The 26,629-nt window shown below is 53.2% G+C and overlaps 1 protein-coding gene across 1 annotated transcript in view; it reads left to right on the forward strand.

Annotated features, from left to right (window-relative positions):
• The first annotated feature begins 277 nt into the window (after nucleotides 1-277).
• LOC119958834 (cathepsin F-like) overlaps nucleotides 278-26,629 on the forward strand; it is a 36,694-nt gene continuing 10,342 nt past the window's right edge. The window contains exons 1-6 of the mRNA XM_038787338.1: nucleotides 278-379; nucleotides 1,589-1,655; nucleotides 3,468-3,581; nucleotides 7,940-8,079; nucleotides 9,028-9,127; nucleotides 21,022-21,099. Coding sequence (XP_038643266.1) covers nucleotides 278-379; nucleotides 1,589-1,655; nucleotides 3,468-3,581; nucleotides 7,940-8,079; nucleotides 9,028-9,127; nucleotides 21,022-21,099 — 601 coding nt within the window. The remainder of the gene's footprint in view (nucleotides 380-1,588; nucleotides 1,656-3,467; nucleotides 3,582-7,939; nucleotides 8,080-9,027; nucleotides 9,128-21,021; nucleotides 21,100-26,629) is intronic.

Below are 26,629 nucleotides of genomic sequence, written 5' to 3' on the forward strand. Positions count from 1 at the left end.
TGAGACGAGAACCATAATTATCCGGGGCGGGCGGGGGGGGGGGGGGGGGGGGGGGGCGTTATTAAAACCGAACAAAAAAATTCAAAGAAGTATCTGCGCTCGGGGTTTGCTGACTTTTCAAAGATCGTCTGATAGGCATAAGCACCTTGTGGCTTCTGTTTATCACAAACAGATCGGGTTTGAGCGAATCAGAGGGCAGCCTTCTGCGCATTGACACCTTTGAATAAAAACCTCAGTTCCAGAGTCTTCGCTCTGACACGCAAGGTCTGCCGCCGCGATGGAGAGTTTCTACGCCCGGTGCCTCCTGGTGACCTCCGTCTTGCTGCCCCTTCAGGCGTATCCCCCGAGGGAGCAGGGCCGCGCCCAGGCCTTGAACGAGGTGAGCGCGCGCGGGCCGGGAGGGCTTACCCCCCCCCCCCCCTCCCCCACACCGAAATCCAGAGGCGCGACCACGGGCTTGGCACCTTCGCTGAGCTCCGTCTTCGGTCAAGGGATTGGGGAACCCTGCGTGGTGGGGGGGGGGGGGGGGGGGGGGGGCAGCTCTGTGGAGCTCAGGTTAACTCGCGAGTGGAATATAATGGCGGAAAAGTGTGAGGTAACGCTCTTCTTCGGAAGGAGGAATCTAGGCATAGACTATTTTCCAAATGGGGAAAAGGCTTCGGAAAGCGGAAGCACAAAGGGTCTGAAGAATCCTGGTTCACGATTCTCTTAAGGTTAACGTGCAGGTTCGGTCGGCGGTTAGGAAGGCAAATGCATTGTTAGCATTCACGTCGAGAGGGCTGGAATACAAGAGCTTCTGAGGCTGTATAAGGCTCTGGTCAGACCCCATTTGGTGTATTGTGAGCAGTTTTGGGCCCCGTATCTAAGGAAGGATGTGCTGGGGCCTTGGAGAGGGTCCAGAGGGAGGTTCACAAGAATGATCCCTGGAATGAAGAGCTTGTCGGGTGAGGAACGGTTGAGGATTCTGGGTCTGTACTCGTTGGAGTTTAGAAGGATGAGGGGGGGATCTTATTGAAACTTACAGGATACTGCGAGGCCTGGATAGAGTGGACGTGGAGAGGATGTTTCCACTTGTAGGAAAAACTAGAACCAGACTGAAGGGACGATCCTTTAAAACAGAGATGAGGAGGAATTTCTTCAGCCAGAGGGTGGGGAATCTGTGGAACTCTTTGCCGCAGAAGGCTGTGGAGGCCAAATCACTGAGTGTCTTTAAGACAGAGATGGATAGTTTCTTGATCAATAAAGGGGTCAGGGGTTATGGGGAGAAGGCAGGAGAATGGAGATGAGTAAATATCAGCCATGATTGAATGGCGGAGCAGACTCGATGGGCCGAGTGGCCTAATTCTGCTCCTATGTCTTGTGGTCTTACCGTCAGCTCGGTTTCTGACTGGAGCAGTGCACGAAGGGCAGAATGGCCTCCCCAATGCCTCTCCGTCCTCCTTCCATCAATCAAACGGCTGCCCATTCCTCTCCATTGCCAACCCCTCGCTGTAATGGTACCCTTGTCCGGGGGGGGTGCGCGCCCCTGTGAGCTGCTTGCAGGCTGCGTTGTCAGCTTTCCCTGTTAATCCTCTCCGCTTCTCCCCAGGAGGAGCTGGCAGCCATGTTTCGAGATTTCGTGAAAACCTACAGCAAGGTCTACCAGAGCCAGGAAGGTAAGACTCGGGCTGGGGGGGGGGGGGGGGGGAGGCTATTCGGCCCATCGGGTCTGCACCGGCCCTCGGAAAGAGCGCCCCACTTCAGCCCCACACCACCACCCTTACTCCGTAACCCAGGAACCCCACCTAACATATTTGGACGCTAAGGGGCAATTTAGCACGGCCAATCCACCTAACCCGCACATCTTTGGACACTGAGGGACAATTTAGCACGGCCAATCCACCTAACCTTCACATCTTTGGACACTAAGGGACAATTTAGCACGGCCAATCCACCTAACCCGCACATCTTTGGGTACTAAGGGACAATTTAGCACGGCCAATCCACCTAATCTGCGCATCTTTCGACACTGAGGGACAATTTAGCACGGCCAATCCTCCTAACCTGTACATCTTTGGACACTAAGGGACAATTTAGCACGGCCAATCCACCTAACCTGTACATCTTTGGACACTAAGGGACAATTTAGCACGGCCAATCCACCTAACCTGCACATCTTTGGACACTAAGGGACAATTTAGCACGGCCAATCCACCTAACCTGTACATCTTTGGACACTGAGGGACAATTTAGCACGGCCAACCGCATATCTTTGGGTACTAAGGGACAATTTAGCACGGCCAATCCACCTAATCTGCGCATCTTTCGACACTGAGGGACAATTTAGCACGGCCAATCCACCTAACCTGCACATCTTTGGACACTAAGGGGCAATTTAGCACGGCCAATCCACCTAACCTGCACATCTTTGGACACTAAGGGACAATTTAACACGGCCAATCCACCTAACCTGCACATCTTTGGACACTAAGGGGCAATTTAGCACGGCCAATCCACCTAACCTGTACATCTTTGGACACTAAGGGACAATTTAGCGCATTACCACCACATCATAACTACAGAAAAGTGGACCAGAAAGGGGTCAGGCGCTCCGAAACACGCTGTTCCCTAACTCTGCCCAAACAATTACCCCTAGCCCCTATGGGGCGCAGGAGTAAGCCACTCGACCCATCCAGCCTGCTAGCCAGTCAACACAGTCTTTGTCGAACTTCGGGATTTACTCCATTTTCCCCACCTCTTCCCCCCATCCCATAATCCCTCGAGAGACCAAAAGTCCCTCAATGGAGCACCCACAATCCTCTGGGGTGGAGAAGCCCAAAGATTCACAAACCCTTTGAGTACAGAAATTTCACCTCATCTCAGTCCCCAAAATGGCCGCCTCCTTCCCCAAGTGGAGAAATTTCTCCTCGTCTCGGTCCCCAAAATGGCCACCTCCTTCCCTCGAGTGAAGAAATTTCTCCTCGTCTCGGTCCCCAAAATGGCCGACTCTTTCCCCGAGTGAAGTAATTTCTCCTCATCTCAGTCCCCCCTTCCCTCGAGTGAAGAAATTCTTCCTCGTGGTCAGCCCCCTTATTCTGAGACTTTGCACCCTCCCGCCCCCGTGTTTTAGATTCCCCGACCTGCGGGGGACAATCTCTCAGCCCCCACTCTATCAAAGCCCCTTCAGAATCCTGGAGGTCTCAATGAGATCGCCTCTCGTTCTTCCAAACTCCAGAGAATATAAACCCGATTTACTCCTCATTGGACAACCTCGCAATAATGGACAACTTGCAATTTTCCTTTCTCCTGCACGCTACCTTTTCACAAGCGCTCCCCTTGAGTTTCGCCTCCCCTTGAAAGATATCCCAACTGTTTTGCCGCAATTGTGACCAAAGTCAGTCGCTTCACGATATCCCCAACCGAAACCAACAGCTTCTCGCTTGCCGAGCGCAAACTATTCATTCTTCCCGGACAAATTTTCCACTCAGAAGAGACACATCGCTTCAAGATCTTTGTGGAGAGCGTGGAGCGAGCCAGGAAGTTTCAGGAAGAGGAGACAGGGACTGCCAAGTATGGAGTCACCAAGTTCAGCGACCTGTCAGGTACCAATCGGTCGGCGACAGCCCCGGATGCGAGAGCGGGGGGGGGGCCTGTCAAACCCCGTGTCGCGTCCCCACTTGGACTGTGCCCGTTTTGCAGTCGGCCACTGTCACAGATAGGGGTCGGGAGGCGGTAGATTTGGAACGGAGGAGGAGGGGGGGGGGGTGAATTTGTGGAACTCGCTGGCCCGTAGTCCGGTGGAATCTGAGTCAAGAAAAGGTTTCTAGAAGGAGATAGACATATTTCTGATTTTAAAAACGGTGGAAGGGGTGTAGGGAACAGGCGGGGCGATGGATTTGAGACAGGAAGAGATCAGTCATGATCTGATTGAATGGCAGAGCGTGCTCGAACAGCCGACTTCTGCTCCGAATCCCGATCTTCCTATCCACTGTTCGCTGCCTATTTAATATCTGTGACTTAACGCAGGGCAAAGTAAAGATAATACCGGCTCTAAATCTACGACAGGCTTATTTACAATGCTTTCAAACTACCAGAACCCAGGGCAGCTTCCAGAATATTCTAAGTAGTGTCAGTTCCTGAAGCTGTCTATCTTTATAAGGCTGAAGCAATTCAGCAGGTGTGGATAGATCTGTTACCAGATTAACATGATCAAACACAGATCAATTAAACCATTGAACGCGACAGGAAGGTTAGTGGCAATTGGGGGCCGCTACTAATAATAATGATGATCCTGGTGATGTTCTGATTACTACTTACTGGTGGTGGTGTTTACGCGGCCCGGGTTTCTGACGCTAGTTGGCGCCGGCCCAACTGCGCATGCGCGGGACCCAAGGCTCCGCGTCTTTTACGCGCCGCCGGGTCTCCGTCGCCGCGCCGAGTCCCCGCCCCCCCCCCGTAAATCACGCGACGCCCCTGCTAACCCCACGGAGGGGGGAAGAATAGGGGTCTGGGAATGGGAGCCGACGCCGGAATAAAACACTCCGGTTTTTACCCCGGCATCGGCCCTTCGACTCCCGTTGCGGGAATGCCACCTAACGACCATGACAACCTGTACTTAACTTCAGGCACCCGGCGTAAGTCAGAGGAAGGGTGGCCTTTGCTGGAATCTTGATCTGCCGGGTCTGGAGCAGTAACAGCTGGGCTGATCCGTCTGGTAGCGGCCGTTGAACTTGCTTCTGGTGGGGCTGCGATTGGAGGTAAACGTTGTCGGAGCGTCAGATCCGAGAGAGATCGAGCGCACGGCGGTCTCTCTCTTTATCCTTGCGGAGTTTCGCACTATTTTGGGCGGTCCTTCAGTTTGAACCCCATTAATTGGACAGTTCCCGATCATGCCTTCCATCTGAGCCAATAAAGGGGCGGGTGCATTGATGGCTGGGCGAGCCCTAAGCGCTTGTTGACCCTGTTGTTGATGCTTCCTGAGTAAAGGGACTGGCGCCAAAATGTCTGGGACTGTATCGGTTACCTGAGTATCAGCCCTTTGCCTGATGGGACGGGCCATCAAAATGCGAATCGGTCGGGGGCTTTCGATGCTGTCTGGACTCTCTGCTCACAAATATACATTCAGGCTCTGTGGCCTGCCTGAATCTTACATTGCCCATATTTCCCTTTAGCCTTTGCAAACGGCCATGGTTCTTGTCGTAAGTGGCCACCCCAGATGAATGATTCCAGCGTTGAATTCAGGAGGGACCTCGGGTGGAGTTCTCCGACCCGCCCCCCCCCCCCCCCCCCCCCCCCCCCCCCCCCGCCGCAGGGTCGGGGAATCGCCCGGGGCCTTCGTAAATCCCGCCCCCGGCCGCGGACGGTTCTCCGGCCCGCGATGGGCCGAAGTCCCGCCGCTGTCAGGCCTCTCCCGCCAACGTGGTTTAAACCTTACCGGCGGGAGCAGGTGGCGCGAGCGGGCCCCAGGGTCCTGGGGGGGGGGCGATCTGACCCCGGGGGGTGACCCCACGGTGGCCTGGCCCGCGATCGGGGCCCACCGATCGGCGGGCGGGCCTGTGCCGTGGGGGGGGCACTCTTTTTCTACCGCCTCCGCCACGGCCTCCACCCTGACGGAGGCGGAAGAGACCCCCTCCACCGCGCATGCGCCGGGGTAATGTCAGCGGCCGCTGACGCTCCGGCGCATGCGCGGACCCATGCCGACCAGCGAAGGCCTTTCGGCCAACCCCCAACGCCGGGCCGCGCATGCGCCAATGGCCGTTGACGCAGTCGGCGGAGCGGGAGCCACTCTGGCGCGGGCCTAGCCCCTAAAGGCGCGGAGAATTCCGCACCTTTCGGGGAGGCCCGACTCCGGAGTGGTTGGCGCCGCTCCGCCGGGACCCCCCACCCCGCCTGGTAGGGGAGAATCCCGGCCCTCTTTACTCAGAGAATGGGGAGATTGTGGAACTCGCTCCCTTGAGTATTGGCACGTTTTAAGGAGAAAGCTGGTTAAAGATATGAGGGACGGGGGGGAACAGAGGATAGGGTGATAGGGCGAGGTGAGGTGGCGAGTGAGAGGAGGCTCGTGAAGGGCAGCACGCTGACACATGCCTCAGTTTGATGTCTACATTAGAAAGGTGGCAGCTCCCAGTGCAGCCCTGCCTCAGTCCTCAGCCCAGTGTGTCAGCATTCGGAGCTCAGCTCTCTGCCGTGGGCCTGGAACCCACTGCGTTCTAACTGAATAGGTGAGAGGGGGAGAGAGAGGGAGAGGATAGAGAGAGACAAATGGGGTAGAGAGAGGGGGGGGGGGGAGGAGAGAGAGAAGGAGAGAGATACTGAAAGAGAGAGAGAATAGAGAGATGAAGAGAGGTAGCGAAAGAGAGAGGGAGATAGGGAGAGCGATAGCGAGAGAGAGATGGAGAGAGATAGTGAGAGAGAGCGGGAGATAGGGAGAGCGATAGCGAGAGAGAGATGGAGAGAGATAGTGAGAGAGAGAGCGGGAGATAGGGAGAGCGATAGCGAGAGAGAGATGGAGAGAGATAGTGAGAGAGAGAGCGGGAGATAGGGAGAGCGATAGCGAGAGAGAGATGGAGAGAGATAGTGAGAGAGAGCGGGAGATAGGGAGAGCGATAGCGAGAGAGAGAGGGAGAGAGATAGTGAGAGAGAGAGAGAGGGAAATATGGAGAGCGATAGCGAGAGAGAGAGAGGGAGAGGGAGAGCGATAGCGAGAGAGAGAGGGAGAGAGATAGTGAGAGAGAGAGAGGGAAATAGGGAGAGCGATAGCGAGAGGGAGAGGGAGAGCGATAGCGAGAGAGAGAGGGAGAGAGATAGTGAGAGAGACAGAGGGAAATAGGGAGAGCGATAGCGAGAGAGAGACGGAGAGAGATAGTGAGAGAGAGAGAGGGAAATAGGGAGAGCGATAGCGAGAGAGAGAGGGAGAGAGATAGTGAGAGAGAGAGAGGGAGATGGGGAAAGCGATAGCGAGAGAGAGAGGGAGAGAGATAGTGAGAGAGGGAGAGGGAGATAGGGAGAGCGATAGCGAGAGAGAGAGGGAGAGATAACGAGAGAGAGAGGGAGAGGGAGAGCGATAACGAGAGAGAAAGGGAGAGATAACGAGAGAGAGAGGGAGAGAGGGAGAGCGATAGCGAGAGAGAAAGGGAGAGATAACGAGAGGGAGAGTGAGAGAGAGGGAGAGCGATAGCGAGAGAGAAAGGGAGAGATAACGAGAGAGAGAGAGGGAAAGAGGGGGAGAGATAACGAGAGAGAGAGGGAGAGAGGGGGAGCGATAGTGAGGGAGAGAGAGGGATAGGGAGAACGATAGTGAGAGTGAGAGACAGAGAGGGCTCAACAGAAAGAGACAGCGGGTGGCACGATGGCGCAATGGTTAGCACTGCTGCCCCACGGCGCCGAGGTCCCAGGTTCGATCCCGGCCCTGGGTCACTGTCCGTGTGGAGTTTGCACATTCTCCCCGTGTCTGCATGGGTTTCGACCCCACAACCCAAAGATGCGCAGGGGAGGTGGATTGGCCACGCTAAATTGTCCCTTAATTGGAAAAAAGTATAATTGAGTACTCTAAATTAAAAATATATATATATAGCAAGAGACAGTGAGAGCAATAGAGACAAAGAGATAGAGAAAGAGAGAGAGAGCGAGAACGTCAAAGACAGAAAGAGGGAGAGTGGAAAAGGGGGAGGCGGGAGAGACGGCGAAAGAGAGTGAGAGAAAATAGAGAGGTGAAGAGAGGGAGAGAGTAAGAGACAGGGAGTGAAGGGAAGAGATAGTGAGAGAGACAGAGAGAGGGAGAGACAGAGAGAGGGAGATAGAGAGAGGGAGAGATAGAGAGAGGGAGAGATAGAGAGAGGGAGAGATAGAGAGAGGGCGACAGAGCAATAGAAACAGATATATCGAGAGAGGGAGACAAGGGGAGAGAGAGAGAGAAAGAGAGAGCGAGAAGTTGGCTTAATTGGTTTTGATTTTACCTCAGAGGGCGAGATGAAAAGTGATGCACGTCTGACAGACCCCAGCCCCAAATGTGGAACCGTCCAGATCAGGAGCGACAACAAGGACCTTCCAAACAGTAAGGACTGGAGGAAGGACCAATCGGTTACTAATGTCAAAGACCAGGTACCCAGCAACGTGTCGCCCTCTCCGTTATCGATTTCAATGCCGCGAGAGATTGGTCCTTTCAGGAGCGGGGAAGTTCAGGGCACGGCTGAGATTGATCAAAGCTTTTACTCGCATACCTTATTCATCTCGAATGTCGCCATATTCGGCACGCGGCCTGATTTCCTGTCTGTCACCTACCGTGCGAGAGCACCATGAAGAAATAGGTGTTTAAGAAATGTACCTTTAAGAAATGGGTTTTTATCAGTGATGTCAGAGAGTGGGTAGAGCTGGGCTGTCTGTCAGCTTTTTACTTTTGTTTTAGGCTGTTTGCTGCCGGGTGTGTTTTAGTTTCGTTCTCAGTGTTGGAGCTGAAGCCAGACAGAGCAGGTGTGCTGCTGATCTCTCTGCCATGAAAAGACTATCTCTTGACCATTTGGTGAATTCAGAATTATAAATGTTCTCAGTAGTGAATGTAAACCTGATGTGCTTCTGTTAAAAGGTGTTTCTTTTGTCTTCTGGATGTTGAAAGGAAAGCTTAAAGGATTACTTAGTGTTGTATTCTTTGGGGGTTGAATTTGAATTGATGGTTGCTAAGACGTTCACTGTATGTTTTAAAAAGGTTAACTTGAGTTCATGGAATAAACATTGTTTTGCTTTTAAAAAATACTTTTCCATTTCTGCTGTACCTGTAGAGTGGGCCGTGTGCTCCCCATACCACAATCTAGTAAAAGTTGTGGGTCAGGTGAACTCCATGATACACTTTGGGGTTCTCTAATCCCTGGCCCATAACACACCTCTGTGGTGAGGCATCATGGTGGAATAGCCTCTAACCATGCCCGGGGGGGGGGGGGGGGGGGGGGGGGGGGGGGAAAGCGGGGGAGAGGGGGGGGCTGTAGAGTTACGGCTTGCTTGCTGCCGTTGTTGTCGTGAAGGGCGGTGACCCCGATTCTTCCTCCCTTTCCGCAGGGGTCGCACTGCAAAGCATGCTGGGCGTTCGCCGTGGTCGCCAACGTGGAGTCACAATGGGCCATCAAGAGCAAGGTACTGGCGTCGCTCTCCACGCAGGGTAGGTTCCACGGTCACATCGAATCCTGCTCTGCCCCATCCACCCATATCTGTACCTGGTCAAGTTCATCACCCGAGCCAGTTTATACAGGGGGTGGGGGTTGGGGGGGGAATAAGGGTTCATTTATTCTTGTTTATGGGGTGTAGGCATCGCTGGCTAGAGGTCCAGCGCGGGTGGCACAGTGGTTAGCACTGTTGCTTCACAGCTCCAGGGTCCCAGGTTCGATTCCCGGCTTGGGGTCACTGCCTGTGCAGAGTCTGCACGCCCCCCCCCCCCCGTGTCTGCGTGGGTTTCCTCCGGGTGCTCCGGTTTCCTACCGCAGTCCAAAGATGTGCGGGTTAGGCGATTTGGCCGTGCTAATGTTGCCCAAAACATTAGGTGAGGTGATGGGGGTAGGAGCGAGGGATTGGGCCGGCGAAGGGTGGTCTGTTGGAGCAAGGGCAGAAAGGACAGAAAGAGAGAGAGAGTGACAGAAAGTGAGAGTGACAGAAAGTGAGAGTGACAGAGAGAGAGAGAGTGACAGAGAGAGAGAGTGACAGAGAGAGAGAGTGACAGAGAGAGAGAGTGACAGAGAGAGAGAGAGTGACAGAGAGAGAGAGAGTGACAGAGAGAGAGAGTGACAGAGAGAGAGTGACAGAGAGAGTGAGAGTGACAGAAAGTGAGAGTGACAGAGAGAGAGAGAGTGACAGAGAGAGAGAGTGACAGAGAGTGAGTGACAGAAAGTGAGAGTGACAGAGAGAGAGAGAGAGTGACAGAGAGAGAGAGTGACAGAAAGAGAGAGAGTGACAGAGAAAGAGAGTGACAGAGAGAGAGAGAGAGTGACAGAGAGAGAGAGTGACAGAGAGAGAGAGAGTGACAGAGAGAGAGAGAGACAGAGAGTGAGTGACAGAAAGAGAGAGAGAGTGACAGAAAGTGAGAGTGACAGAGAGAGTGACAGAGAGAGAGAGAGTGACAGAAAGAGAGAGTGACAGAGAGAGAGTGACAGAGAGAGAGAGTGACAGAGAGAGAGAGTGACAGAGTGAGTGACAGAAAGAGAGAGAGTGACAGAGAGTGAGAGTGACAGAGAGAGTGACAGAGAGAGAGAGAGTGACAGAAAGAGAGAGTGACAGAGAGAGAGAGTGACAGAGAGAGAGTGACAGAGAGAGAGAGTGACAGAGTGAGTGACAGAAAGAGAGAGAGTGACAGAGAGTGAGTGACAGAAAGAGAGTGAGTGACAGAAAGTGAGAGTGGAAAGTGAGAGTGACAGAGAGATTGACAGAAAGAGAGAGAGTGACAGAGAGAGAGTGACAGAGAGAGAGAGAGTGACAGAGAGAGAGAGTGTCAGAGAGAGAGAGTGACAGAGAGAGAGAGAGAGTGACAGAGAGAGAGAGTGACAGAAAGAGAGAGAGTGACAGAGAGTGAGTGACAGAAAGAGAAAGAGTGACAGAAAGTGAGAGTGACAGAGAGATTGACAGAAAGAGAGAGAGTGACAGAGAGAGAGAGTGACAGAGAGAGAGAGAGAGAGAGTGACAGAGAGAGAGAGAGAGAGACAGAGAGACAGAGAGAGAGTGACAAAAAGTGAGAATGACAGAAAGTGAGAGTGACAGAGAGAGAGAGTGTGACAGAGAGAGAGAGAGTGACAGAGAGAGAGAGAGAGAGAGTGACAGAGAGAGAGAGAGAGAGAGAGTGACAGAGAGTGAGTGACAGAGAGAGATCCTTTCGCTTCCGAGGTCCAAACACTTCTGCCCAGTTCCCTCTGAAAGAATCACTCACGAACCAACCACTGACCGTCATCAGGCAGAACACTGTCCCCATGCCAGCACATCGGCTTTCAAAACATCTAAAGTTCACCACGGTTTAATTTGAGAAGATGGTGGTGGGTCAGCCGCCACCTTGAACTCGCTGCAGTCCCGTGTAGTGTAGGTGCACCCACCGTGCTGTTAGGGAGGGAGTTCCAGGGTTTTGACACTGTGTAAAAGTCCTTCCTGTCTGCTGCCTTTTTTCCTATTTCTTTCACTTCATGTTATTATTTTAGTCCGCCGTCCCATAATCGGGGTGTCCCTTTAAGCAGAAAACAGAAGCTGAAACAGCTTGCTTGTCAGGACAGTGCGTTCCCAGGTTTTGTATATCGGGGAGGAAACACCAGACTCCTCGGCACTGAGTGGCTATTAGGGGCCAACTTTGGAGGGACTCGTTTCGATTGATTAATTGGCAGCCAGTTAGTTGGCAAGTGTTCTGCCCGACAGCGGCCAGCGATTGCCTCCTGCCTGATACCTTCTGAGAGAAGTGGGCAGAAGTGTTTAGGCAATGGAAGGGAAAGGAACTCTCTCTCTCTCTTTCTGTCTCTCTCTCTGTCTGTCTCTCTGTCTCTCTCTCTCTCTCTCTCTCTCTGTCTCTCTCTCTGTCTGTCTCTCTGTCTCTCTGTCTCTCTCTCTCTCTCTCTGTCTCTCTCTCTGTCTGCCTCTCTGTCTCTCTCTCTCTCTCTCTGTCTCTCTCCCTCCCTCGGTTCTGAATGCAGTCACTTCCGGGCACATCCATTGCTGTGAACCTGAAATGGTGCTGAGTCTGCAGAGAAAGTAGACGACCATTCCAGAGCAAACCATCTCAAATGTGGAAGGAAGAAGTATCAAAACGAAAGCCTGAAGGACATTAACTGGCACTCATCCCAGCCCATCAAAGATCATAATTTTTCATTTTTAGTCATATTTTGTTTCCCTTTCCCCTTTGTGTTTTGTGTGTGTGTGTGTGTGTGTGTGTGTGGACTGTGGGGGTGGGTTAGGAAGGGAGCATCGGGAAAGAGGTAGTAGATCGTCCGTTACATTTTCTCTCAGTTCAATTAAAATGCTGACATGAAATGAAAATCGCTTATTGTCACGAGTAGGCTTCAATGAAGTTACTATGAAAAGCCCCTAGTCGCCACATTCCGGCACCTGTCCAGGGAGGCCGGTACGGGAATCGAACCGTGCTGCTGGCCTGCTTTAAAAGCCAGCGATTTAGCCCAGTGAGCTAAACCAGCCCCCGATAAGAGAATATTTGTGTTAACGTTATAAACCTGGTGATTGGCTCAACAAATAAATAAATTGGCCAGTGTTGAGACTCCAGGTCAAGTGGGATTGGAATTGACCGCACAGAGATCGTGACCCCCCAGCCACAGTGAAGGAACGGCCGATATATTTCCGAGTCGGGATGGGCGAGCGGCTCGGAGTGGGGGGGAACTTGCAGGCGGGGGTGTTCCCCGTGCGTCTGCTGCTGCCCCCGTCCTTCTAAACGGTAGAGGTGGCGGGTTTGGAAGGTGCTGTCGAAGGAGCGAGCGGCTGTCATCCGATATCTGGGCACTGTGCTCCGGAATTCCCTTCCCAAACGTTGCCATCTCTATCTCCCGGGGCGGGGTGTGCCGCAGGGTTAAGCCTCTCGGACAGAGGGTCTGGGTCCGTGTCCCGCCCTACGGCGAGATAGATAAGGAAGGTACCGTCGCAACTCGGCCAATTCCTTCTAAACGTGGCAACGGTTGGCAGGTTGATCAGGAGAGATGCCCAGTCAACCACGTTTGATCTGGAGAGGCGTCCCATCAGACTATGAGCCCCCGGCGACAGACGAACAATGTGTCCCAGGAATTAAAGTTATGGAAATGGATGAAGGTCTGGCGAAGCACGGGATTATAAACACCAACATCTCCAAATTAAAGACAAACTATTGACCACAACCTTGAAAAATTCTCAAGTGGTTCAATGTCAAATATTGTCCCAGTCTTGGGAGTGTTTGACGGGGACAGTGTAGAGGGAGCTTTACTCTGTATCTAACCCCGTGCTGTACCTGTCCTGGGAGTGTTTGATGGGGACAGTGTAGAGGGAGCTTTACTCTGTATCTAACCCCGTGCTGTACCTGTCCTGGGAGTGTTTGATGGGGACAGTGTAGAGGGAGCTTTACTCTGTATCTAACCCCGTGCTGTACCTGTCCTGGGAGTGTTTGATGGGGACAGTGTAGAGGGAGCTTTACTCTGTATCTAACCCGTGCTGTACCTGTCCTGGGAGTGTTTGATGGGGACAGTGTAGAGGGAGCTTTACTCTGTATCTAACCCCGTGCTGTACCTGTCCTGGGAGTGTTTGATGGGGACAGTGTAGAGGGAGCTTTACTCTGTATCTAACCCCGTGCTGTACCTGTCCTGGGAGTGTTTGATGGGGACAGTGTAGAGGGAGCTTTACTCTGTATCTAACCCCGTGCTGTACCTGTCCTGGGAGTGTTTGATGGGGACAGTGTAGAGGGAGCTTTACTCTGTATCTAACCCCGTGCTGTACCTGTCCTGGGAGTGTTTGATGGGGACAGTGTAGAGGGAGCTTTACTCTGTATCTAACCCCTTGCTGTACCTGTCCTGGGAGTGTTTGATGGGGACAGTGTAGAGGGAGCTTTACTCTGTATCTAACCCCGTGCTGTACCTGTCCTGGGAGTGTTTGATGGGGACAGTGTAGAGGGAGCTTTACTCTGTATCTAACCCCGTGCTGTACCTGTCCTGGGAGTGTTTGATGGGGACAGTGTAGAGGGAGCTTTACTCTGTATCTAACCCCGTGCTGTACCTGTCCTGGGAGTGTTTGATGGGGACAGTGTAGAGGGAGCTTTACTCTGTATCTAACCCCGTGCTGTACCTGTCCTGGGAGTGTTTGATGGGGACAGTGTAGAGGGAGCTTTACTCTGTATCTAACCCCGTGCTGTACCTGTCCTGGGAGTGTTTGATGGGGACAGTGTAGAGGGAGCTTTACTCTGTATCTAACCCCGTGCTGTACCTGTCCTGGGAGTGTTTGATGGGGACAGTGTAGAGGGAGCTTTACTCTGTATCTAACCCCGTGCTGTACCTGTCCTGGGAGTGTTTGATGGGGACAGTGTAGAGGGAGCTTTACTCTGTATCTAACCCCGTGCTGTACCTGTCCTGGGAGTGTTTGATGGGGACAGTGTAGAGGGAGCTTTACTCTGTATCTAACCCCGTGCTGTACCTGTCCTGGGAGTGTTTGATGGGGACAGTGTAGAGGGAGCTTTACTCTGTATCTAACCCCGTGCTGTACCTGTCCTGGGAGTGTTTGATGGGGACAGTGTAGAGGGAGCTTTACTCTGTATCTAACCCCGTGCTGTACCTGTCCTGGGAGTGTTTGATGGGGACAGTGTAGAGGGAGCTTTACTCTGTATCTAACCCCGTGCTGTACCTGTCCTGGGAGTGTTTGATGGGGACAGTGTAGAGGGAGCTTTACTCTGTATCTAACCCCGTGCTGTACCTGTCCTGGGAGTGTTTGATGGGGACAGTGTAGAGGGAGCTTTACTCTGTATCTAACCCCGTGCTGTACCTGTCCTGGGAGTGTTTGATGGGGACAGTGTAGAGGGAGCTTTACTCTGTATCTAACCCCGTGCTGTACCTGTCCTGGGAGTGTTTGATGGGGACAGTGTAGAGGGAGCTTTACTCTGTATCTAACCCCGTGCTGTACCTGTCCTGGGAGTGTTTGATGGGGACAGTGTAGAGGGAGCTTTACTCTGTATCTAACCCCGTGCTGTACCTGTCCTGGGAGTGTTTGATGGGGACAGTGTAGAGGGAGCTTTACTCTGTATCTAACCCCGTGCTGTACCTGTCCTGGGAGTGTTTGATGGGGACAGTGTAGAGGGAGCTTTACTCTGTATCTAACCCCGTGCTGTACCTGTCCTGGGAGTGTTTGATGGGGACAGTGTAGAGGGAGCTTTACTCTGTATCTAACCCCGTGCTGTACCTGTCCTGGGAGTGTTTGATGGGGACAGTGTAGAGGGAGCTTTACTCTGTATCTAACCCCGTGCTGTACCTGTCCTGGGAGTGTTTGATGGGGACAGTGTAGAGGGAGCTTTACTCTGTATCTAACCCCGTGCTGTACCTGTCCTGGGAGTGTTTGATGGGGACAGTGTAGAGGGAGCTTTACTCTGTATCTAACCCCGTGCTGTACCTGTCCTGGGAGTGTTTGATGGGGACAGTGTAGAGGGAGCTTTACTCTGTATCTAACCCCGTGCTGTACCTGTCCTGGGAGTGTTTGATGGGGACAGTGTAGAGGGAGCTTTACTCTGTATCTAACCCCGTGCTGTACCTGTCCTGGGAGTGTTTGATGGGGACAGTGTAGAGGGAGCTTTACTCTGTATCTAACCCCGTGCTGTACCTGTCCTGGGAGTGTTTGATGGGGACAGTGTAGAGGGAGCTTTACTCTGTATCTAACCCCGTGCTGTACCTGTCCTGGGAGTGTTTGATGGGACAGTGTAGAGGGAGCTTTACTCTGTATCTAACCCCGTGCTGTACCTGTCCTGGGAGTGTTTGATGGGGACAGTGTAGAGGGAGCTTTACTCTGTATCTAACCCCGTGCTGTACCTGTCCTGGGAGTGTTTGATGGGGACAGTGTAGAGGGAGCTTTACTCTGTATCTAACCCCGTGCTGTACCTGTCCTGGGAGTGTTTGATGGGGACAGTGTAGAGGGAGCTTTACTCTGTATCTAACCCCGTGCTGTACCTGTCCTGGGAGTGTTTGATGGGGACAGTGTAGAGGGAGCTTTACTCTGTATCTAACCCCGTGCTGTACCTGTCCTGGGAGTGTTTGATGGGGACAGTGTAGAGGGAGCTTTACTCTGTATCTAACCCCGTGCTGTACCTGTCCTGGGAGTGTTTGATGGGGACAGTGTAGAGGGAGCTTTACTCTGTATCTAACCCCGTGCTGTACCTGTCCTGGGAGTGTTTGATGGGGACAGTGTAGAGGGAGCTTTACTCTGTATCTAACCCCGTGCTGTACCTGTCCTGGGAGTGTTTGATGGGGACAGTGTAGAGGGAGCTTTACTCTGTATCTAACCCCGTGCTGTACCTGTCCTGGGAGTGTTTGATGGGGACAGTGTAGAGGGAGCTTTACTCTGTATCTAACCCCGTGCTGTACCTGTCCTGGGAGTGTTTGATGGGGACAGTGTAGAGGGAGCTTTACTCTGTATCTAACCCCGTGCTGTACCTGTCCTGGGAGTGTTTGATGGGGACAGTGTAGAGGGAGCTTTACTCTGTATCTAACCCCGTGCTGTACCTGTCCTGGGAGTGTTTGATGGGGACAGTGTAGAGGGAGCTTTACTCTGTATCTAACCCCGTGCTGTACCTGTCCTGGGAGTGTTTGATGGGGACAGTGTAGAGGGAGCTTTACTCTGTATCTAACCCCGTGCTGTACCTGTCCTGGGAGTGTTTGATGGGGACAGTGTAGAGGGAGCTTTACTCTGTATCTAACCCCGTGCTGTACCTGTCCTGGGAGTGTTTGATGGGGACAGTGTAGAGGGAGCTTTACTCTGTATCTAACCCCGTGCTGTACCTGTCCTGGGAGTGTTTGATGGGGACAGTGTAGAGGGAGCTTTACTCTGTATCTAACCCCGTGCTGTACCTGTCCTGGGAGTGTTTGATGGGGACAGTGTAGAGGGAGCTTTACTCTGTATCTAACCCCGTGCTGTACCTGTCCTGGGAGTGTTTGATGGGGACAGTGTAGAGGGAGCTTTACTCTGTATCTAACCCCGTGCTGTACCTGTCCTGGGAGTGTTTGATGGGGACAGTGTAGAGGGAGCTTTACTCTGTATCTAACCCCGTGCTGTACCTGTCCTGGGAGTGTTTGATGGGGACAGTGTAGAGGGAGCTTTACTCTGTATCTAACCCCGTGCTGTACCTGTCCTGGGAGTGTTTGATGGGGACAGTGTAGAGGGAGCTTTACTCTGTATCTAACCCCGTGCTGTACCTGTCCTGGGAGTGTTTGATGGGGACAGTGTAGAGGGAGCTTTACTCTGTATCTAACCCCGTGCTGTACCTGTCCTGGGAGTGTTTGATGGGGACAGTGTAGAGGGAGCTTTACTCTGTATCTAACCCCGTGCTGTACCTGTCCTGGGAGTGTTTGATGGGGACAGTGTAGAGGGAGCTTTACTCTGTATCTAACCCCGTGCTGTACCTGTCCTGGGAGTGTTTGATGGGGACAGTGTAGAGGGAGCTTTACTCTGTATCTAACCCCGTGCTGTACCTGTCCTGGGAGTGTTTGATGGGGACAGTGTAGAGGGAGCTTTACTCTGTATCTAACCCCGTGCTGTACCTGTCCTGGGAGTGTTTGATGGGGACAGTGTAGAGGGAGCTTTACTCTGTATCTAACCCCGTGCTGTACCTGTCCTGGGAGTGTTTGATGGGGACAGTGTAGAGGGAGCTTTACTCTGTATCTAACCCCGTGCTGTACCTGTCCTGGGAGTGTTTGATGGGGACAGTGTAGAGGGAGCTTTACTCTGTATCTAACCCCGTGCTGTACCTGTCCTGGGAGTGTTTGATGGGGACAGTGTAGAGGGAGCTTTACTCTGTATCTAACCCCGTGCTGTACCTGTCCTGGGAGTGTTTGATGGGGACAGTGTAGAGGGAGCTTTACTCTGTATCTAACCCCGTGCTGTACCTGTCCTGGGAGTGTTTGATGGGGACAGTGTAGAGGGAGCTTTACTCTGTATCTAACCCCGTGCTGTACCTGTCCTGGGAGTGTTTGATGGGGACAGTGTAGAGGGAGCTTTACTCTGTATCTAACCCCGTGCTGTACCTGTCCTGGGAGTGTTTGATGGGGACAGTGTAGAGGGAGCTTTACTCTGTATCTAACCCCGTGCTGTACCTGTCCTGGGAGTGTTTGATGGGGACAGTGTAGAGGGAGCTTTACTCTGTATCTAACCCCGTGCTGTACCTGTCCTGGGAGTGTTTGATGGGGACAGTGTAGAGGGAGCTTTACTCTGTATCTAACCCCGTGCTGTACCTGTCCTGGGAGTGTTTGATGGGGACAGTGTAGAGGGAGCTTTACTCTGTATCTAACCCCGTGCTGTACCTGTCCTGGGAGTGTTTGATGGGGACAGTGTAGAGGGAGCTTTACTCTGTATCTAACCCCGTGCTGTACCTGTCCTGGGAGTGTTTGATGGGGACAGTGTAGAGGGAGCTTTACTCTGTATCTAACCCCGTGCTGTACCTGTCCTGGGAGTGTTTGATGGGGACAGTGTAGAGGGAGCTTTACTCTGTATCTAACCCCGTGCTGTACCTGTCCTGGGAGTGTTTGATGGGGACAGTGTAGAGGGAGCTTTACTCTGTATCTAACCCCGTGCTGTACCTGTCCTGGGAGTGTTTGATGGGGACAGTGTAGAGGAGCTTTACTCTGTATCTAACCCCGTGCTGTACCTGTCCTGGGAGTGTTTGATGGGGACAGTGTAGAGGGAGCTTTACTCTGTATCTAACCCCGTGCTGTACCTGTCCTGGGAGTGTTTGATGGGGACAGTGTAGAGGGAGCTTTACTCTGTATCTAACCCCGTGCTGTACCTGTCCTGGGAGTGTTTGATGGGGACAGTGTAGAGGGAGCTTTACTCTGTATCTAACCCCGTGCTGTACCTGTCCTGGGAGTGTTTGATGGGGACAGTGTAGAGGGAGCTTTACTCTGTATCTAACCCCGTGCTGTACCTGTCCTGGGAGTGTTTGATGGGGACAGTGTAGAGGGAGCTTTACTCTGTATCTAACCCCGTGCTGTACCTGTCCTGGGAGTGTTTGATGGGGACAGTGTAGAGGGAGCTTTACTCTGTATCTAACCCCGTGCTGTACCTGTCCTGGGAGTGTTTGATGGGGACAGTGTAGAGGGAGCTTTACTCTGTATCTAACCCCGTGCTGTACCTGTCCTGGGAGTGTTTGATGGGGACAGTGTAGAGGGAGCTTTACTCTGTATCTAACCCCGTGCTGTACCTGTCCTGGGAGTGTTTGATGGGGACAGTGTAGAGGGAGCTTTACTCTGTATCTAACCCCGTGCTGTACCTGTCCTGGGAGTGTTTGATGGGGACAGTGTAGAGGGAGCTTTACTCTGTATCTAACCCCGTGCTGTACCTGTCCTGGGAGTGTTTGATGGGGACAGTGTAGAGGGAGCTTTACTCTGTATCTAACCCCGTGCTGTACCTGTCCTGGGAGTGTTTGATGGGGACAGTGTAGAGGGAGCTTTACTCTGTATCTAACCCCGTGCTGTACCTGTCCTGGGAGTGTTTGATGGGGACAGTGTAGAGGGAGCTTTACTCTGTATCTAACCCCGTGCTGTACCTGTCCTGGGAGTGTTTGATGGGGACAGTGTAGAGGGAGCTTTACTCTGTATCTAACCCCGTGCTGTACCTGTCCTGGGAGTGTTTGATGGGGACAGTGTAGAGGGAGCTTTACTCTGTATCTAACCCCGTGCTGTACCTGTCCTGGGAGTGTTTGATGGGGACAGTGTAGAGGGAGCTTTACTCTGTATCTAACCCCGTGCTGTACCTGTCCTGGGAGTGTTTGATGGGGACAGTGTAGAGGGAGCTTTACTCTGTATCTAACCCCGTGCTGTACCTGTCCTGGGAGTGTTTGATGGGGACAGTGTAGAGGGAGCTTTACTCTGTATCTAACCCCGTGCTGTACCTGTCCTGGGAGTGTTTGATGGGGACAGTGTAGAGGGAGCTTTACTCTGTATCTAACCCCGTGCTGTACCTGTCCTGGGAGTGTTTGATGGGGACAGTGTAGAGGGAGCTTTACTCTGTATCTAACCCCGTGCTGTACCTGTCCTGGGAGTGTTTGATGGGGACAGTGTAGAGGGAGCTTTACTCTGTATCTAACCCCGTGCTGTACCTGTCCTGGGAGTGTTTGATGGGGACAGTGTAGAGGGAGCTTTACTCTGTATCTAACCCCGTTCTGTACCTGTCCTGGGAGTGTTTGATGGGGACAGTGTAGAGGGAGCTTTACTCTGTATCTAACCCCGTGCTGTACCTGTCCTGGGAGTGTTTGATGGGGACATTGTAGAGGGAGCTTTACTCTGTATCTAACCCCGTGCTGTACCTGTCCTGGGAGTGTTTGATGGGGACAGTGCAGAGGGAGCTTTACTCTGTATCTAACCCCGTGCTGTACCTGTCCTGGGAGTGTTTGATGGGGACAGTGTAGAGGGAGCTTTACTCTGTATCTAACCCCGTGCTGTACCTGTCCTGGGAGTGTTTGATGGGGACAGTGTAGAGGGAGCTTTACTCTGTATCTTACCCCGTGATGTACCTGTCCTGGGAGTGTTTGATGGGGACAGTGTAGAGGGAGCTTTACTCTGTATCTAACCCCGTGCTGTACCTGTCCTGGGAGTGTTTGATGGGGACAGTGTAGAGGGAGCTTTACTCTGTATCTAACCCCGTGCTGTACCTGTCCTGGGAGTGTTTGATGGGGACAGTGTAGAGGGAGCTTTACTCTGTATCTAACCCCGTGCTGTACCTGTCCTGGGAGTGTTTGATGGGGCCAGTGTAGAGGGAGCTTTACTCTGTACCTAACCCCGTGCTGTACCTGTCCTGGGAGTGTTTGATGGGGACAGTGTAGAGGGAGCTTTACTCTGTATCTAACCCCGTGCTGTACCTGTCCTGGGAGTGTTTGATGTGGACAGTGTAGAGGGAGCTTTACTCTGTATCTAACCCCGTGCTGTACCTGTCCTGGGAGTGTTTGATGGGGGACAGTGTAGAGGGAGCTTTACTCTGTATCTAACCCCGTGCTGTACCTGTCCTGGGAGTGTTTGATGGGGAACAGTGTAGAGGGAGCTTTACTCTGTATCTAACCCCGTGCTGTGCCTGTCCTGGGAGTGTTTGATGGGGACATTGTAGAGGGAGCTTTACTCTGTATCTAACCCCGTGCTGTATCTGTCCTGGGAGTGTTTGATGGGGACGGTGTAGAGGGAGCTTTACTCTGTATCTAACCCCGTGCTGGACCTGTCCTGGGAGTGTTTGATGGGGACATTGTAGAGGGAGCTTTACTCTGTATCTAACCCCGTGCTGGACCTGTCCTGGGAGTGTTTGAAGGGTGTCCATAATCTGCTCAGTCGGTTTGAGGCCTGTTCAATGTTCTTGTGTCTAACTGATATCTCCCTGTTTCTGCAGAAGTCCTGGATTGTTCTAAAGCGGGGAACTGCTCTGGTGGATTTGTTGGTCAAGCTTTGCGCAGCATTGTCCATGATGGTGAGTACCTCGAGGAAGGGGAGGTTTCCTGAGCTCTGTCTTTGATCTGCTCAATGATTCTCTCTTGTTGCACAGTCTTACCAAGCATCCGGGAATTTAATCAAGGTGGGAGAGACTGGGAGAGGCCCGGATTGTTCTCCTCGAGGGACGGGTTTGGGGACATACTTGAAGGGGGAACATTTTCTGAGTCCTTGGGGGGGGGGTGGAGTTGAGCTAATTGGATCGATCTTCCAAAGCGCTGACACAGGCCCGATGGGCCGAATGGACCCTTCCTGGCCTGCACAACGACTCTCTACATATCGCCAAAGCTTCACCATTTTTCAGGTTGGTTGGCTGTGGTGGTTGGAGCCATACCCGGCACAAAGGAAGATGGTTGTGGTGGTTGGAGGTCAGTCATCTCAGCTCCAGGACGTCACTGCAGGAGTTCCTCAGGGTAGGGTCCTCGGCCCCAACCATCTCCAGCTGCTTCATCAATGACCTCCCTTCCATCATAAGGTCAGAGGTCGGGATGTTTGCTGATGACGGCACAATGTTCAGCACCATTCCCGACTCCTCAGATACTGAAGCAGTCCGTGTCCAAATGCAGCAAGACCTGGACAATATCCAGGCTCGGGGCTGACAAGGGGCAAGTTACATTCACGCCACACAAGTGCCAGGACAGGTGGCGGTCACAGAGATAGGGAGGGTTGTAGGGGCTGGAGGAGGTTACAGAGATAGGGAGGGTTGTTGGGCCTGGAGGAGGTTGCAGAGATAGGGAGGGGTGTAGGAGCTGGAGGAGGTTACAGAGATAGGGAGGGTTGTAGCGGCTGGAGGAGGTTACAGAGATAGGGAGGGTTGTCAGGGTTGGAGGAGGTTACAGAGATAGGGAGGGTTGTAGGGGCTGGAGGAGGTTGCAGAGATAGGGAGGGTTGTAGGGGGCTGGAGGAGGTTACAGAGACAGGGAGGGTTGTAGGGGCTGGAGGAGGTGGCAGAGATAGGGAGGGGTGTAGGGGCTGGAGGAGGTTACTGAGATAGGGAGGGTTGTAGGGGCTGGAGGAGGTGGCAGAGATAGGGAGGGGTGTAGGGGCTGGAGGAGGTTACTGAGATAGGGAGGGTTGTAGGGGCTGGAGGAGGTTACAGAGATAGGGAGGGGTGTAGGGGGCTGGAGGAGGTTACAGAGATAGGGAGGGGTGTAGGGGCTGGAGGAGGTTACAGAGACAGGGAGGGTTGTAGGGGCTGGAGGAGGTTACAGAGATAGGGAGGGTTGCATGGGCTGGAGGAGGTTACAGAGACAGGGAGGGTTGTCGGGGTTGGAGGAGGTTACAGAGATAGGGAGGGTTGGAGGGGTTGGAGGAGGTTACAGAGATAGGGAGGGTTGTAGGGGCTGGAGGAGGTTACAGAGGTAGGGAGGGTTGCATGAGCTGGAGGAGGTTGCAGAGATAGGGAGGGTTGTAGGAGCTGGATGCGATAATAGAGATAGGGATGGTTGTAGGGATTGGAGGAGGTTACAGAGATAGGGAGGGTTGTAGGGGCTGGAGGAGGTTACAGTGATAGGGGGGGTTGTAGGGGGCTGGGCTGGAGGAGGTTACAGAGATAGGGAGGGTTGTAGGGGGCTGGAGAAGGTTACAGAGATAGGGAGGGTTGTAGGGTCTGGAGGAATTTACAGTGATAGGGAGGGTTGTAGGGGGCTGGAGGAGGTTACAGAGATAGGGAGGGTTGCATGGGCTGGAGGAGGTTACAGAGATAGGGAGGGTTGTAGGGTCTGGAGGAGGTTACAGTGATAGGGAGGGTTGTAGGGTCTGGAGGAGGTTACAGAGATAGGGAGGGTTGCATGGGCTGGAGGAGGTTACAGAGATAGGGAGGGTTGTAGGGTCTGGGTGAGGTTACAGTGATAGGGAGGGTTGCATGGGCTGGAGGAGGTTACAGAGGTAGGGAGGGATGCATGGGCTGGAGGAGGTTACAGAGATAGGGAGGGTTGTGGGGGCTGGAGGAGGTTACAGAGATAGGGAGGGTTGTGGGGGCTGGAGGAGGTTACAGAGATAGGGAGGGGTGTAGGGACTGGAGGAGGTTACAGAGATAGGGAGGGTTGCATGGGCTGGAGTAGGTTACAGAGATAGGGAGGGTTGCATGGGCTGGAGGAGGTTACAGAGATAGGGAGGGTTGTAGGGTCTGGAGGAGGTTACAGTGATAGGGAGGGTTGCATGGGCTGGAGTAGGTTACAGAGATAGGGAGGGTTGCATGGGCTGGAGGAGGTTACAGAGATAGGGAGGGTTGTAGGGTCTGGAGGAGGTTACAGAGATAGGGAGGGTTGTCGGGCTGGAGGAGGTTACAGAGGTAGGGAGGGTTGTAGGGGCTGGAGGAGGTTACAGAGGTAGGGAGGATTGTAGGGGCTGGAGTATGTTACAGAGATAGGGAGGGTTGGAGGGGTTGGAGGAGGTTACAGAGATAGGGAGGGGTGTAGGGGCTGGAGGAGGTTACAGAGATAGGGAGGGTTGAAGGGGCTGGAGGAGGTTACAGAGATAGGGAGAGGTGTAGGGGCTGGAGGAGGTTACAGAGATAGGGAGGGGTGTAGGGGGCTGGAGGAGGTTACAGAGATAGGGAGGGGTGTAGGGGCTGGAGGAGGTTACAGAGACAGGGAGGGTTGTAGGGGCTGGAGGAGGTTACAGAGATAGGGAGGGTTGCATGGGCTGGAGGAGGTTACAGAGACAGGGAGGGTTGTCGGGGTTGGAGGAGGTTACAGAGATAGGGAGGGTTGGAGGGGTTGGAGGAGGTTACAGAGATAGGGAGGGTTGTAGGGGCTGGAGGAGGTTACAGAGGTAGGGAGGGTTGCATGAGCTGGAGGAGGTTGCAGAGATAGGGAGGGTTGTAGGAGCTGGATGCGATAATAGAGATAGGGATGGTTGTAGGGATTGGAGGAGGTTACAGAGATAGGGAGGGTTGTAGGGGCTGGAGGAGGTTACAGAGATAATGAGGGTTGCAGGGGCTGGAGGAGGTTACAGTGATAGGGGGGGTTGTAGGGGGCTGGGCTGGAGGAGGTTACAGAGATAGGGAGGGTTGTAGGGGGCTGGAGAAGGTTACAGAGATAGGGAGGGTTGTAGGGTCTGGAGGAATTTACAGTGATAGGGAGGGTTGTAGGGGGCTGGAGGAGGTTACAGAGATAGGGAGGGTTGCATGGGCTGGAGGAGGTTACAGAGATAGGGAGGGTTGTAGGGTCTGGAGGAGGTTACAGTGATAGGGAGGGTTGTAGGGTCTGGAGGAGGTTACAGAGATAGGGAGGGTTGTAGGGGCTGGAGGAGGTTACAGAGATAATGAGAGTTGCAGGGGCTGGATGAGGTTACAGAGGTAGGGAGGGTTGTAGGGTCTGGATGAGGTTACAGTGATAGGGAGGGTTGCATGGGCTGGAGTAGGTTACAGAGATAGGGAGGGTTGCATGGGCTGGAGGAGGTTACAGAGATAGGGAGGGTTGTAGGGTCTGGAGGAGGTTACAGTGATAGGGAGGGTTGTAGGGTCTGGAGGAGGTTACAGAGATAGGGAGGGTTGTCGGGGCTGGAGGAGGTTACAGAGGTAGGGAGGGTTGTAGGGGCTGGAGGAGGTTACAGAGGTAGGGAGGATTGTAGGGGCTGGAGTATGTTACAGAGATAGGGAGGGTTGGAGGGGTTGGAGGAGGTTACAGAGATAGGGAGGGGTGTAGGGGCTGGAGGAGGTTACAGAGATAGGGAGGGTTGAAGGGGCTGGAGGAGGTTACAGAGATAGGGAGAGGTGTAGGGGCTGGAGGAGGTTACAGAGATAGAGAGGGGTGTAGGCGCTGGAGGAGGTTACAGAGATAGGGAGGGTTGTAGGGGTTGGAGGAGGTTACAGAGATAAGGATTGTAGGGGCTGGAGGAGGTTACAGAGATAGGGAGGGTTGTAGGGGCTGGAGGGGGTTACAGAGATAGGGAGGTTTGGGGACAGGGAGCGGAGGATTTGAAAAATGGAGGGCAATTTTATCATTGAGGTGTTGATAGCCCAGAATGCCACTGGTGGCCAGCGAGTAGGGGGAGGGGTGGGTGAGAGGTGATTGGTGCAAATTAAGCCTCACCTTGCTGGACATGGAAATTTCGTCGCCGACACATTTGTGGGCAGGAGGAATGGCCGGCCCCTGTCACCTCCGATTTATCCCCACGGACTTGACAAATTCGGCCAAGGCGCAAGCTGGGTCTCGGTCCGCCATGATAGGGAAGGGTCACCTGACCCTGCGCCCAAGTGGTGGGGCGGGTCCCCCCCCCTTCCGACGAACCGAGTTGCGTTAATGATTTCTTGTGTTGTCAGTCGTGGCTTCGAATCGCATCGTTACAGCACTTTCCCAGGACAATCATTTGGCCCATCACGTCAGCACTGCCTCGCAGGAGTTCCATTCTCCTCCAGCCCACTCCTCTCTCTTCCCGCACCCCCTCTTGCCGTACCCCCGTAAGCGCGCACGCTCCCTCCTCTCGGGTAGGACGTCCGATTTTTCTCCTGAGCACCTCGCTCGGACCTGACTCCACCACCCTCTGGGGAAGCTCGCGCCACACCCCCCCCCCCCCCCCCCCCCCCCCCCCCGGCTGAAATACTTTTCCTCACATCACTCCTCCTCCTCTTGCCCATTGTTTTCGATTGTCCTCCCTGGCGATCCCTCGCGAGAGGGAACCGTTTCCCACTGCTTACCGCACCCCTCGGGATCTTGAATATCTCACCCACGCCTCCTCTCGGCCTACTTCACTCCAAGGAAATCAGACCCAACCTCTCCAATCGATCCCCCGTGGCCCCAGTTCTTTATCATAGAACATAGAACATAGAACGATACAGCGCAGTACAGGCCCTTCGGCCCACGATGTTGCACCGACATGGGAAGTCAAAAACTAAAGGCCATCTAACCTACACTATGCCATTATCATCCATATGCTTATCCAATAAACTTTTAAATGCCCTCAATGTTGGCGAGTTCACTACTGTTGCAGGTAGGGCATTCCACGGCCTCACCACTCTTTGCGTAAAAAACCCACCTCTGACCTCTGTCCTATATCTATTACCCCTCAATTTAAGGCTATGTCCCCTCGTGCTAGCCACCTCCATCCGCGGGAGAAGGCTCTCGCTGTCCACCCTATCTAACCCTCTGATCATTTTGTATGCCTCTATTAAGTCACCTCTTAACCTTCTTCTCTCTAACGAAAACAACCTCAAGTCCATCAGCCTTTCCTCATACGATTTTCCCTCCATACCAGGCAACATCCTGGTAAATCTCCTCTGCACCCGTTTCAAAGCTTCCACGTCCTTCCTATAATGAGGCGACCAGAACTGTACGCAATACTCCAAATGCGGCCGTACCAGAGTTTTGTACAGCTGCAACATGACCTCATGGCTCCGGAACTCAATCCCTCTACCAATAAAGGCCAACACACCATAGGCCTTCTTCACAACCCTATCAACCTGGGTGGCAACTTTCAGGGATCTATGTACATGGACACCGAGATCCCTCTGCTCATCCACACTACCAAGAATTTTACCATTAGCCAAATATTCCGCATTCCGGATT

Source organism: Scyliorhinus canicula, chromosome 31, assembly GCF_902713615.1.
Source record: "Scyliorhinus canicula chromosome 31, sScyCan1.1, whole genome shotgun sequence".
NCBI classification, from domain to species: Eukaryota; Metazoa; Chordata; class Chondrichthyes; order Carcharhiniformes; family Scyliorhinidae; genus Scyliorhinus; species Scyliorhinus canicula.